At 41.2% G+C, this 14,595-nt stretch overlaps 1 protein-coding gene and 1 non-coding gene across 4 annotated transcripts in view; one reads left to right on the top strand and one right to left on the bottom strand.

Moving 5' to 3' along the window:
• Positions 1-243: 243 nt before the first annotated feature.
• Positions 244-14,595, bottom strand: part of FAM120C (family with sequence similarity 120 member C) — a 146,629-nt gene continuing 132,277 nt past the window's right edge. Inside the window, exons 12-16 of one of the 3 annotated variants that reach the window (XM_059049739.2) lie at positions 12,642-12,851; positions 11,239-11,440; positions 8,743-8,881; positions 8,301-8,358; positions 244-5,084 (exon numbers count right to left, since the gene is read on the bottom strand). In XM_059049739.2, coding sequence (XP_058905722.1) covers positions 4,833-5,084; positions 8,301-8,358; positions 8,743-8,881; positions 11,239-11,440; positions 12,642-12,851 — 861 coding nt within the window. In that variant the 3' untranslated portion in view covers positions 244-4,832. The remainder of the gene's footprint in view (positions 5,085-8,300; positions 8,359-8,742; positions 8,882-11,238; positions 11,441-12,641; positions 12,852-14,595) is intronic. The other 2 variants (XM_059049741.2, XM_059049740.2) reach the window with 2 other exon arrangements.
• Positions 12,898-13,004, top strand: LOC131749101 (U6 spliceosomal RNA). Its single transcript, XR_009333209.1, has one exon. It is a non-coding gene; the product is annotated as a U6 spliceosomal RNA (small nuclear RNA).

Below are 14,595 nucleotides of genomic sequence, written 5' to 3'. Positions count from 1 at the left end.
TCAGTTTGGGAAATGTCAAGTCAAAGGTGCCTTTAGAACATCCAAATAAAGAAGTTCAGCAGGAAGCTAAATATGCCCTTCCTTTTCTTGTAGTGGCTCTCTAGCCCTGATATTCAACTAAAAATAGGCTCCTAAATCTCTGTGCAACACTTTTGAATTGAGACAAGTATATTCCCCATTTGCCGAAAGGAGTCCAGAAATGGGAGAAGAAATTAAACTTCGCACACCCAAAATTATTTCACATTTTTTTTTACTAAAAGAATAGACTTTTATTAAGCACTGTAAGTTTCTTTCCATCAGCATTTACAGAACAACAGACCAATTTCCATCACAGAACAACTCCTGAGACATTTTCATTCCTTTCTGAAACACTTTCCTTAACTCTTGCAGTTTCCCCTAAGAAGCATCCATTCAAACTTACATTAATAAACTATGGAGCTTTTGTGGTAAGGTGGGCCAAAAAGGCAGGGAATTTGGAAGAGAAATACATATTATCCATCCACTAAACACACTGTCAAGAGCACAGGAGAAGAGATACTACCACAGGAAAAAACAATGAAAGATTTTACTTTTGTCAATAACATCATTTATCAGGGAGCACTAAAAATCAATGACTCCTTGAGTTAAAGTTTCTTTACCTAGTATGTTATTCTAAAAATAGAATAGAATAGAATAAAATAAAAGGTGGATGGGGAAGTGTCTTCTGGGGAGTAACTAAAATGAAGTCATCAGATTTGGCAGGGTTATGAGAGATTAATAAAATCTGAAATATTTAATTTGTTTCATTTACATGAAAATTCACTAGTCATTAGTTACTACCAACACGGACAAAAAGAGCATCTATAAAAGTACAAGGGCAATGTCAAAAGCTGCAGTGGGCACCCTAGCATAGAGGTTTTTTTATTTTGCTTTTACCTTGGAAAGGATGATTTTGCAAAAAAAAATATATGAAGTTATTTTCTTAGAACATCAAAATAACCTCTGACAATACTGAAGATAATTAGCAGTAACAGGGGAATAGGGGAATACCTGCTCCAGCAGACTACTGCAATAAGCCAAGGGAAAAGAAAATGGAAAGTCAAATAAAAGAAGATGCCAAAGTCACAAGAGGGAGAAAAATATAGGTGACACACAATGGAACAGTGAAAACTCACCCCCCCGAAACCCCAAGCATATTTAGGAAATATGCATCAGGAAGTAAACAAGTATAATGATTAAACCTTAGTAGAATTATACTAACTACTTTAAACTGTGGTCTACTTGTACTGTCATTTCAAAGTGGGGTGGGGGAGTCTTAGACGCTGAAAGGGTAGCACGGACAGCCCCACAGGAGCCTTCTAAGGTTCCAGTGGACTGGATCACTATAACCAAACAGTTACTTCCACATTCTTTCTACCCTACATAAGCATTCCTCCCCCCACCCCTCCTTAACCACCCTCCCTAATGCCTTACCTGGCTGTTTTTCTCAGTGATTAAAAACAAGTTAATGTGACTTGGCCAACGATGCCAGGAAATCAAGATGGAGACAAAAATCAAATATCACTAGCCAAAGCAAGTGCCATTTCTTGGGCTATAAAGTCTACCCAAAGTCCTACTGGCTCAGAATGAAAATGATACAAGTGAGCAGAAGTTTATCAGGCCTGGTCCAGACTAGACTGGCTACTGAATAAGGGTGGGAGTTATAGGCTGACCCCAATACACACCAGCAGAAATCAAGAACTGAAAGTCCTTGGGGATCAGTGGCTATATACATCCAGGGTGCTTTTGCTTGTGGCCCTACAAGGTAAAGGGGTCATTTCTGGGGGTTCCCATATGATGCATGACTTTGTTCAAGAAAGGCCACATCATAGTCAGAAATTGAACCTCAAGTGAAGGATGACAGTCTCTTCAAGTGGTACTCACAGCAAAAAGCAGACTCATGTTCCCTAATTTGAAAGAAATTAGAAAAAGTTAATCTTGCAATTAGAAAAAGTTAATCTTCCAGTAATAAACCTTAGTCTTTCTGGCTTCTAAATTGTATGTTTTGGCAGATAAATTAAAACATGGCCCTTTATGGTTCTTTCTTGTAACCTTACAAACTCAAAATGCTGAATCCAAATAAAAATCAAAGGTGGAAGTAAGATACTTGTTTCATCCTGGGCCAGGCTAGGGAACGTAGAGGTGTGTGGAAGGGAGAAAAGCAAGCCATTTGGCAAACTGGAATCATCCCTGTCAAAGCAGCAATTTTACTTCTCACAGTGGATGCCTACAAAATAATAAATCTTCTTAATGCTGTGAGAGTTAACAATACTGTCACTTGATTGTGTCAAATAGATTCAAGATTCACAGAAACAGCAACTGAAGAAAATGCCTTTCCATATAACTCCAAGTACTTCCTATTAGAAATTGGAGCTAGCTAGCTATTTAATTTAACACAGCTCAGTGACTCTGGTTACTTTTAGAGCTCCAAAGGACTCCTCCCTCTGTGGCTCCAGAAAGAAATTTCCAAGCCATCTAAGTTCGCTACTAAGTCCTTCTCTTGCTGGATACAGAAGTCCTAACCTTCAAGATGTTGTGAAAGGTTGGGCAGGTTAGGAGAAGAGCGGGAACCAAATTAGGGGAGCCAATTCCATAGAGGTGGTTTTTGTACACTTTGTTCTTGGTTATATCTGGCTGGGTATGCATTCTTGTCATCCTGCTCTAGTTTATGTAAGAAGTGTCTGGGCAGGGGGAAAGGCATTCTAGACCTCCCTCCCCCTGCAAGTTGTGGGTTCTCTTAAATTGGGCCAGACTAGGATAAAACAGTCTGAGACTGTCTTCAGTCTCTCATGATGATACACTCATTGCAAGTGGGTAGTGAGCAAACAGCCTTCTGGTTGTCTGGAAAAAAATCACCAAGGACCTACTCTGGGTTAAGGTACATGGGGTTTTTCAAAAAGAGAGAGAACCCTGCTAGAAGTCTAGTCAGTTGTATTCCTGTAGAAATGGTACTTCTTGGGCAAAAATATCACAAAGCCCAAAAGGAAGTGTATGAGGCTGGAAGCCTCAACTCCTGAACGAAGACACAATGCTAATCTGTTGCAAGCCATGTTCCCATCCCTCATACTGCTGAGGAGGGAAACTGGAAGTGCAAGGTTGTCTCAAGAGTATCTCCAGAAAGGGGGAACAGCCTCTTTGTCCTGGACAGATTCTGACCTTACTTGGGGGCCGGGAACCTTTTACAGAATACCCCTATAGGCCCGGGCCAGAGTCCTCTGAAGTCTTCCTTGCAAAGCAAATGAAAAGATCCAGTAGTCAAAATGTCAATGAACAAACAAAACAATCTAGGTATGTAAAATCAAATTGCCGATTTCCTCACATTTCCCTACCCCATCTTTCCAATGTTAGTCCTCTCTCCTTCAGGGATTCATGGCAATAAATTCTAGCCTGAGGCCAGTTTGATCCCGGAGTTTCAGATGAGATTTCCTCCAAACTGGCCGCAAGCCCCGGTAATTACCTCCAATCCCCTTTCTCTCTCCCAACCAGGCTGCTCCTTCATAAGGAAATGCCCAATTCTTCCCAATCCTATCCCAACCTCCTGTTTTTACCATACGGGATGTGAGGACTCTGTTCAAGATTAGGCTTGTGACAACCCAACTGTTTGTTGTTCTGAACAGGCAATCTCTGGAAAGTACTTTTTGTCTGATTTAGAGAAGCCCATCTTCTCATAATTGTGATGGGCTACGACTTAGTAAGGATTTTAAAATATGGTCTTTTGAAACCTACCACTCCATAGCAGTGGAAGCATTTCTGGGAAACTCAGTAAATCTTCTGGGACATCATCATGTATGTATGTGTGTGCATGTATATAAATATATATATACAAAAAATATATATTTATATTTATATATACATACACACATACACATATATTTATATATATAAAATATGTATAGATAAATAGATTTGTCTCTTTATATAAAGGGTATGTGTATGCATATAGATACACGCATTCATATATATATCTATCCAAACATCCATACACACACACACACACACACACACACACACACACACACACACACAAGCACACACAGTCTTTTGAGTTCCCTTTTGTACTCAATTTCATTATATTGATTCCACCCTTTCAGGGTGTGGGCAGCAGGGAGTGGGTGAACTGCACCACATCTTCTATTTTACAAACAGTTCATTAGTTCAGAGGCAGGAAAAATCTGCCCAGTACTTTTCTGATTCACTTGAATCCCCCAGTACAAAGGCCATTGGTAGTTATTTTAAGTGTATAAAATTAAAAAAAATAAAAAAAATAAAATAACCAATACTACCTCACTTCCCTGAAAACATCTACCTATCTGATTGTCAGGTCAGAGCTAGAGGTGGTAGTATAAACTCCTGGCATAGGTCAATGGGGAGAAAGAGTTAGAAGATGTGGATACTGATTATATATGAAGGCCCTACTATTTCAGAAAGAAAAACGCAAGTTAGGAAGCCATATACTCAGAAAACCAAAGCTGGAACTTTTCTATAGGGCCTTACATGATGACACCCGATAGTCACTGCCTTAAAAGGCTTCCAGGGGACGTAAAGAGAATATTGGCACTATATGTTCAATTTGAGAACAGGAACTATGCTTGTTGCCATTCATATTTGATCAGAGCTTCCCTAGAAGCAGACCACTGAGTCTGGAAGCCCAGAAAAAGACAGGGAAGGGGAAAAGATGGATACAATAGAACACCCCATACAAATTCTGGATGAAACTAGGGTAAGCATTTTATGTCCTCCTCTAACTTGGGCCTAAAATCAGAAAAGTATAGGTTTTCCCCTCTTCCTGATCTGCTGAAGCCATCTTCTGCTTGTTATTCCTCTTTCTGTTGTGCCACAGTTCCCAGCTTTTGCTCTCGTAAGCGGCTCTTCTCACCATTCTTCACGGGGAAGTAGCGGTTACCATTATTACACACACTGCTGTCTCTGGTTAAGGCACACTGTGATGGAGCTGGAAGATGATCATTCTTCTCTTCCTTGATCAATGTGCCATTGTTTCCATTTACCTGTGAGCGAGACCGACCTTGATGAGGCTCCAGGGATTTAGAAACTCCATCTGAAGTGCTCTGTCAAAAACAGATATTCAGTAGAAATGGTAATCCCAAACTGGTTGATCCTTTCCAAGCATGTTTATAAGCTAGCCTGTAGAAACTGCTTCAGTTCTTTAAAAACACCAGAAAGCCCAAAGCTTGTTAACACCTAGTACACTCTGACACTGTCTGGAGAACTTAGGGTGACAACAAATGGATCTGACTCAAATCCAATGGCAATGACAACACAATAATGACACAGCTACTGTTTACAAAGCTTTACAGTATACTTTTTTCAAATGCCAAAAGGGACCCTAAATGGTAGATATTATGATGCCCCATTTACAGATGAGGAAGCTGAGGCTCAGAAAGATTAAAGTAACTTGCTCAAGGAGACACAGGTAGAAAGTGGTGGGGCCAGGATTGCACTCCAGGTTGGTCAGCCTCTAAAGTTTACTCTCTTAACTTCCATGCAATGCTGTCCAATACTGACAATTGGACATGTAAATGAAAGGAAAAGAAAACATATGATAAGATCTATGTGAATATTCCATAGAATTTTTCATAAGTAAAAACAATCATCTGGTTTTCTTTTAATTTCAGAAATGTAACTGCTCTTGAAATGCTAATGCCATGAACTGTATTACCTTGAAAGTGCAGTACTGGCTCTCAATGAATATTATTAGGAATAATAACAGTGGTTGGGCATGCCAGGTACTCTGATGTTGGTTTCACAGATAAGAAAGACAAATGAGGATACAAATGAGGCTCGAAAAAGTAAAATAACTTGCTCAAGGTCACTGGCATGCCTAGACTTGCATCCAAGTCTGTTTGACTCCAAAGACATTGTTCTTTCCACTAAGACACAACACATAATGGAAGTCTAATACCTGTTGAATTTGTGGTCAATTATAAATAATAACTATTAATATTTATTGAGCACTTCCCATGTTCCAGGTTCTGTGTTAAACACTACATATATCATCTCATTTAATACTCAAAATAACTCTATGAGGTAGATACCAATTCTTCCATTTTTACAGATGAGGAAATTAGGGCACAGAGAGGTTAAGTAACTTGCCCAAAGTCACAGAACTGGTAAGTGGCAGAGCCAGATTCAAAGCTCGTTTGGCTCCAAAACCTACACAACATGGGCGTTACTGTGAAGTGTTTCTCAAGAACCTGGAAATAAGATGAAACTAGTAATGGATGGAATTAGCCATGTGAGGTAGTCAACAAAGAAATAAAAATGTAACAAGTAAGTGACTGAAGAATTTGAGAACACACAAAACTCCACTGACCTAGGAATAGTCTCAAGAAGACAGAACTGTAATGTCAGAAGATTTAATAAGCTGCAGCAATTAATTATCTCAGATTTTGGAGAAAGGGCAACTGAACAGAAAAAGGAGAGTCAGCAAGGCAATCAGCAGCAGCTCTGTCCAGGGAAGATGCCTTAGCTAAAAACAAAGTCAACGTGAGGCTTTCCTTGGCCAGGCTACCTCTAGAGTAGATAACAGTACCCCCAGAAATCTTAGCTAAGAGAAACTTAAGATCATCTACCATCCCTTGTTTTCCCTCAGTTTCCCCATCTGTAAAATAGAGAGAATGACAGTATCTATTTCATAGGTTCCTATAAGGATTCAATGACACACTCCATGTAAAGCACTTAGAACATGTTGTGCCTGGCACACTGTAAGAGCTCAATGCCAGCTAATGTTACTCTTCTGATTCCATGCCCCCAGGCAAACTTCTGATACTATGGCCTCCCTTTCAGCTTTCTCTTAGAGAGAGAAAGCTCTGGTAGACATGGTTAAGAGAATGCATACAAGAGTCAGCCAGGCCTAGGTCTGAATCTTATCTCTAACAATTAGAGTTGTTATCCCATTTCAGAATTAGCACAGCACAGGGCTTTGGAATCAGTCAGCTCATGCTGGAATGTCAACTCTAATACTAACTTGATGGGTAATTTTGGGCAAGGTGCTTCATCTCTCTGAGCCTCAGTTTTTTCCTGTTTAAAATGGCAATAATAAATACATGTATTTATGAGTGACTGGAAAAAGTGTACAATATATTGCAATAATTATTTCTTCTCACTGTAAATCAGTACTTTATCTTTCACCCCCTCCCTTCCTCCACTCCTTTAGCCATATCCACATAGCTATTTCTGTGATCTTGGTTAATGTGTGTCAACCACTTACAGATAGATCCACTATTATTGTACCAAAAATATCAGGTTTTTCAGACTGTATGCCTATTGATCAGTCTCTGAATCATGGTGAATTCATCAAGGCTGTACTATCTTATGGGAGACTATTTTAGTGACTAGATTTCCTGTCTGGTGCAATCCCTTTTCCCTTACTGAGAAGTCTCTGGAAAAAGCCGAAAAGCTTTGGAAAAATCCAAAGTCACTGCTTTCTGGCTTTGGAGTACATTACAAAATGCTTTGTGTGGGGGACTTACCATTGTAGTTCCATTTGGGGCTCAAAATAACATTAAAGCAAATTTGTATTCCTTGAGAAAACGTTAGACAATGGGAGTTAACATGGATGCAATGAGGGCTGGTTGTATACATGAGAGCTGAGCTGGGATTGAGGGCTGACAATAAAATTGCCTTGCAGTATGGTCTAGTCAGTGACCCTTGTGAGGATTAGAAACCGCATATAAAATGTCTAGTAGATGGCTTGGAAGAAAGTAAGCACTCAAGAAATGGTAGCTACTATACTATGAGGAGCCTAGCAGTCTAAGGCCATTACAAGATTTTGGATAACTACAGGGGGAAGGGGGGATGCCTATTTGAAGACCAGTGAGTTTAAGACCATTCTGAACCATTAAGAGTAAGGAGAATGGCGATGCCTCCTCCCCTCCCATCATCAGCAAAGGCAAAAGTCGAATTTTCTAAGCATCTCTGGTAGCCCCTCAGAAGTTCAGGCATGCTGGTGGAGTCCCACTGTTAACTTCACTTTGGTCCCTTTATGGCTGCATGTAGTGCATGCTATGCTAAATGTAGGTGTTTAGGACACAGTACCTGGTTTCTATCTTGTGGCCTCACTCAGGGAAAAGGATGACACTGTAGCCCTGTAGGAAGAGCCTGAGCAGGTTAACCCTCACTAGACTGCTAGAGAGCAGGTGGATGAAATCAAATGCTGGGAGCAGCTATGAAAGCTCCCAGGTTTCCATGCCTGATCTCTTGCAAAAAAACAATGACAAAAGAGGTATCAAACAGAAGCTAGATCATCTCAAAAAGGTACTTACTTGTTTATTTCCTTTTTTATGTCCTTTGGATCCTCTACCAGTCTGTTCTTTTCCATGCCTTTAGAAAGTGGGGGGAAAAGTGATCATGAGGAACACATAAAGCCTGTACCTCCATTTTCAGTTAGTTAACTACTCACCTCCTCTAGGAAGTCTGACCCTCTTAAGTTAGATGCCTCTCCTCTGTGTTACCACTGTAAACCTCTATCTCTTTCATTTCTATGTCATACCGAATTGTCCTGTGTCCCAAGTCCTCCTCTAGGGCAAAAACTTTTTCATCAAGGCAGGGCATTTTTATATGTTTGCTGAACTCAACTGAAAACTGACTTTAAAAACGCAAAGTTAGTTAATGCCTCTTACCTTAATAGAAGGGTTGGATAGCTGGGCATTTTCCCAAGAGCACCTTGATTGACACTAGCTTATACCAACCTATTCAAATACATACCCCTTTCCCGGCCCACCGACAGAAACCACTTGCATGCCAAGGGAGCCATGACCCCTGGAGGATCTGCTGCCAGCCCACTGGCCCACAACCATCCCGGCAATCTCTAGTTTTCCTCCTTGGGGTGGGATTGGATGGAGACCTGGGAAGAGGGGAAGAATGGTAAGTGCAAGGTAGGATAAGAGGTGGAACAAAAGATCTACAGCGCACCTACTCTGTATTTCCATTTCTCTATGATAAAAAGACTCTGTGATAACAACAAAGGGTCATGGTGGAAGCAAATTTTGGAAGAGGGTGTTGAAGATCCGTACATATCCACTTTAGCAAGTGGGGTGTGCCTGATTCATTTTCCAACTACAGAGCCTGCACACAGTAGGCAGTCAATATTTGTGGAGAGAGAATGAGGTCTTAAGATCTAGCTATTGGAAAATTATAGGCCAAAACCACTTTTGATTCAAATACATGTCACTACACACTGGAGGATTAGCCAAACAACCAAACCAAACAAAAAAAATGAAACCAAAGTAACAGTAATTTATGATTAAAAAGAATAGCAACAGTTGAAAACCAGAACCGATTCAATACAAGATAGCAGATCTCCTTAAAACAGGAAACTCCAACTCTGTGTGTGAGCTCACAAGCACAGTATAGCTCTGTAATCTGGCACAAAAGGAAGACTTCATAGAATATAGAATTCTAGTAGTAAACCTTTCATTTTAGTTTGTGGAAAAAAACCAAATATTAATAACTCTTCACTCACTTAGCAGATTGTTAGCAAAGAGCCCTTCATTTATATAAAAGCGGGAGTCTAAGGAACTAGGTGACTAGCTAATCCTAAGAGGGCAAGAAAGACTTGCATTTGGGGATCTTACTGTGACCTTTAAGGAGTCAGAAGGCTCCTTATGAACCACCAGTAACTGGAGACTAGGCATCAGTGAGAGCTGGGGCAATGGTGAGGACCTCCCAAGAACTTGGCCTTAATTAAGGCTGTCTTCTGAGACACAGTAAAGTCAACATGCAAAGAATGAGAGCAGGCATCTATAAAGACACCTTCAAAGGATGGAATGAATGGCTGGCTCCCTGGTTTGTGAGACTTAATCGTTACTTGATTGAACAGAGCAGACATTCACACTGCTCCTCTAAGCAGAGCCTTGAGCTAAACATCCATGCTGAATTTTGTGACCCTAAATTTAAGACAAATTTCAACTTCCAGCTTTATTTTTTTTTTTTTTTTTTTTTTTTTTTTTTTTTTCTGTACGCGAGCCTCTCACTGCCGCGGCCTCTCCCGTTGCGGAGCACAGGCTCCGGACGCGCAGGCTCAGCGGCCACGGCTCACGGGCCCAGCCGCTCCACGGCATGTGGGATCTTCCCGGACCGGGGCACGAACCCATGTCCCCTGCATCGGCAGGCGGACTCTCAACCACTGCGCCACCAGGGAAGCCCCCAGCTTTATTATTTTTAAAGTGACGAGCAATACACAACAAACACTTCAACCATAGCACTCTCACCCGATCACAGAAACTTGGTATTTCATGTTAAAATGTCCCCATTAGGGCTTCCCTGGTGGTGCAGTGGTTGGGAGTCCGCCTGCCGATGCAGGGAACACGGGTTCGTGCCCCAGTTTGGGAAGATCCCACATGCCGTGGAGCGGCTGGGCGCATGAGCCATGGCCGCTGAGCCTGCACGTCCGGAGCCTGTGCTCCACAACGGGAGAGGCCACAACAGTGAGAGGCCCGCGTACCGCAAAAGAAAAAAAGTCCCCATTAAAATACCCTGTTTCACCAGGGGACAGGTTGTTTGAATTATCAGGGTCAGTATCTGACCTACCTAAGCAAGAATGTCTGTTCATCATTAAGCCACAGCTCAGATATCACCATAATGTATACAGATGTGTGTGTATATACAGATGTGTGTGGATCCATGTGAGTGTGTATGTATTTGTTTTCTTCACTAAACTGCAATCCCCTGGAGGGTACAGACTATGACTTATTTCTCTCCATGCTTCTGGAAATGTGTTAGATCTACCCTCAGAGTGGAAATGGGTACATCAAGCTATGGCTGTTTGCTGACACTGGTCATTTACTTACCTACCATTGCTCTTCCTGCAAGCTCCTGTGTACATCTGCCTATGGGGAAAGAGTGAGCTAACCAGCAACCATGAAGACCCAGTTCAAATGAATTATAGTTCTCAAAAGTAATAAATTGATAAAAAAAAGTAATAAAGTGACTCTTGGTTTCTGCATCAGTTACTTCATGAGTGGTTTGGTGAGAGTCAAATTCCTAGGGATCAATCACCTCTATGGAGAGTGGTCTGGGAAGACAGTGGGCTCTCCTCCACAGGCTACACCCCTCCATCTCAGTAAGCTCCTCTTCAAACGACACCATAGCACAGAAGGTAAAATATATGTGAAACTGCTGATTCTGTAACTGCAATAATTACTGGATGGGTTACTATGAAATAGATTGAGTTTGGCAAACACCTCATTCTTAGGTACTGACCTGCGAACCCCCGGCTCCTTCCTTGAGGGGGAGGTGGCATTGGGCCCATGGCTCGGGGGTAAAGTGAAACAGGGTAGAGAGAGGGCACCATGGGAGGCACAAAAGTAGGTGATGGAAGTAGAGCAGAAGGCGGTGGATGGTTCATGTTGACTCCTTCAAGGATGCTCTGTCTCATCTTCTCCACTTTGATTGCCAGGTCAGCCTTCAAATGAGGGACGGAATAATAATAACAGCTGCCATTTTTTGAACTTCTCCTATGTTTCAGGCACAGTATTGGGCAGTCTAGGTACAGTCTCACAAGTCTATTCCCACTAAAGGAATCGAGGCCTGGAGTTAAATGGCTCAAGTTGACATACTCAGGGAAGCCTGTCTGGCACCAAAGCCCCCACTCTTTGCATGACACCAAACTACCATCATACTAGTTCTGACTGAGGGCTTGTGAGGCACCTTGACTAGGTCAAGGAAGACAAATATAACAAGAAATATTTACTAATTGTCTATTACACAGCCAGCAATAGGCTAGGTTGTTTTTTAAGGGGGAGGTAACAGAATGAGGTAAAAGAGAGAACAAAACTTGACATATACAAACCCTTTTAACCTTCCCCCCCATACCCAGGATCAGAGACCATGACCTCTGTCCAGGATAAGTCCATGCCTCTAGTCCAGAGGTCAGGAAACTTGATCTGAAAAGGGCCAGATAGGTTTTGTAGGCCATATTGTTCCTGTCACAACTATTTGACACTGCCACTGTAGTGTGAGAGCAGTCATGGACAATATGTAAATGAATGAATGTGGCTATATTCCAAAAAGCTTTATTGGAATAAAAATTCAAATTTAAAAAAATTTTAATAGTTTGCTGACCCCCTGCTCTTCTCTCAGCTTATAACCCACAAATGGACAAAGAAGTAAGTAAGGGCTCCTTTCCCTTGACTTCTCTCATCTTTCCCAAGGTTTTACTGCAAAAAATATCCCCTGCTTTTACTCTGTCATCTACTTTACTACCCTCTTCTATTTCCAAAATAGTTCCTTTATAAAAAATATCATCACTTGCAAAAATGACTTACAGTTTTTTTTAAATAAGGGAAATGAAATTCTAAGAATTGGGGGAAAGGCATAGAGTATATCTGAGTATTCCATGGGGAAGAAATAACTTGGAGCAAAAAAAGGAATATGAAAACTTGAAGCTCATTTAAAAAAATAACCCTTCCCAACATGATTTTGTAACATGTACATATCAGACTCTGGGCCTTTGGGATCATCCTTGACCAAGTTAGGTTAAGGTCAGACACATTCTCCCACTTCAGCTACCTCCTTCCCCAATGTCTCTGCTCATTTTCCGCTTTCTGTCATTCATCCCCACAGCAGATCAGAGACGGTCTTAGCAGCTGCCCAACATGTGGTACCTGGCCATCGCAGAGCTCAACCAGGGATACTCGCTCCCGGCCTGCTTTAATTAGCTTGCTCTGGAACAACTTGCCATCGAAGTAAATCCAGGGGCAGCAGTGTTCCCAAGGGACTGGCTGGCCACAGGCATCATTAGCAAACAGAGCTGTGTCGACCCCACTCATGAAGAGGGCAGCAAGCTGGATCCCTCGAGCATCCAGTTTCTCAATCTGAAACCACCACAGAGGAAAAACTACCATTAAGAAATTACTGTTAGTGCTTGCTTTGGCAGCACATATACTAAAATTGGAATGATACAGAGAAGATTAGCATGGCCCCTGTGCAAGGATGACACACAAATTCGTGAAGCGTTCCAGATTTTTATTTACAATAGCCAGGACATGGAAACAACCTAAGTGTCCATCAACAGATGAATGCATAAAGAAGATGTGGCACATATATACAATGGAATATTACTCAGCCATAAAAAGGAACGAAATTGAGTTATTTGTAGTGAGGTGTATGGACCTAGAGTGTGTCATACAGAGTGAAGTAAGTCAGAAAGAGAAAAGCAAATACCTTATGCTAACACATATATATGGAATCTAAGAAAAAAAAAGGTCATGAAGAACCTAGGGGCAAGACGGGAATAAAGACACAGACCTACGAGAGAATGGACTTGAGGATATGGGGAGGGGGAAGGGTAAGCTGTGACAAAGTGAGAGAGTGGCATGGACATATATACACTACCAAACGTAAAATAGATAGCTAGTGGGAAGCAGCCACGTAGCACAGGGAGATCAGCTCGGTGCTTTGTGACCACTTAGAGGGGTGGGATAGGGAGGGTGGGAGGGAGGGAGACACAAGAGGGAAGAGATATGGTGATATATATATAGCTGATTCACTTTGTTATAAAGCAGAAACTAACACACCATTGTAAAGTAATTATACTCCAATAAAGGTGTTAAAAAAAGAAATTAGTGTTATTGGTTACATTTGCTTATTCCTGTTTTGCTGATTATTCCAGTTAAATTAGAACATGTTGCCTTTCAATACAGACATTTGAGTGTATAAGCAGCCTCTATCCATTTGCTTCCCTGAGATGGTTTGGATGATACTCATTACAAAAAAAAAATCAGCTTTGATACAGCCATTATGGAGAACAGTATGGAGGTTCCTTAAAAAACTACAAATAGAACTACCATATGACCCCACAATCCCACTACTAGGCATATACCCTGAGAAAACCATAATTCAAAAAGAGTCATGTACCAAAATGTTTATTGCAGCTCTATTTACGATAGCCAGGACATGGAAGCAACCTAAGTGTTCATCAACAGATGACTGGATGTGGCACATATATACAATGGAATATTACTCAGCCATAAAAAGAAATGAAACTGAGTTATTTGTAATGAGGTGGATAGACCTGGAGTCTGTCATACAGAGTGAAGTAAGTCAGAAGGAGAAAAACAAATACCGTATGCTAACACATATATATGGAATCTAAGAAAAAAATGTCATGAAGAGATTAGTGGTAGGACTGGAATAAAACACAGACCTACTAGAGCATGGACTTGAGGATATGGGGAGGGGGAAGGGTAAGCTGTGACGATGTGAGAGAGTGGCAGGGACATATATACACTACCAAAAGTAAATTAGATAGCTAGTGGGAAGCTGCCGCATAGTACAGGGAGTTCACCTCTGTGCTTTGTGACCACCTAGAGGGGTGGGATAGGGAGGGTGAGAGGGAGGGTGACACAAGAGGGAAGAGATATGGGAACATATGTATATGTATAACTGATTCACTTTGTTGTAAAGTAGAAACTAACACACTATTGTAAAACAGTTATACTCAAATAAAGATGTTTTAAAAAAAAGAAACCTTAAAAAGACCCCCACTTGAGAAATGATTTTTTCTGCCTGTCAAATTAGAAAAAAATTAAAACAAAACTAAAGACCAAAAGAACACCC

This window comes from Kogia breviceps, chromosome X (assembly GCF_026419965.1).
Source record: "Kogia breviceps isolate mKogBre1 chromosome X, mKogBre1 haplotype 1, whole genome shotgun sequence".
NCBI classification, from domain to species: Eukaryota; Metazoa; Chordata; class Mammalia; order Artiodactyla; family Physeteridae; genus Kogia; species Kogia breviceps.
The sequence above is the reverse complement of the archived record's forward strand: the minus strand, read 5'-3'. Positions and strand labels throughout refer to the sequence as shown.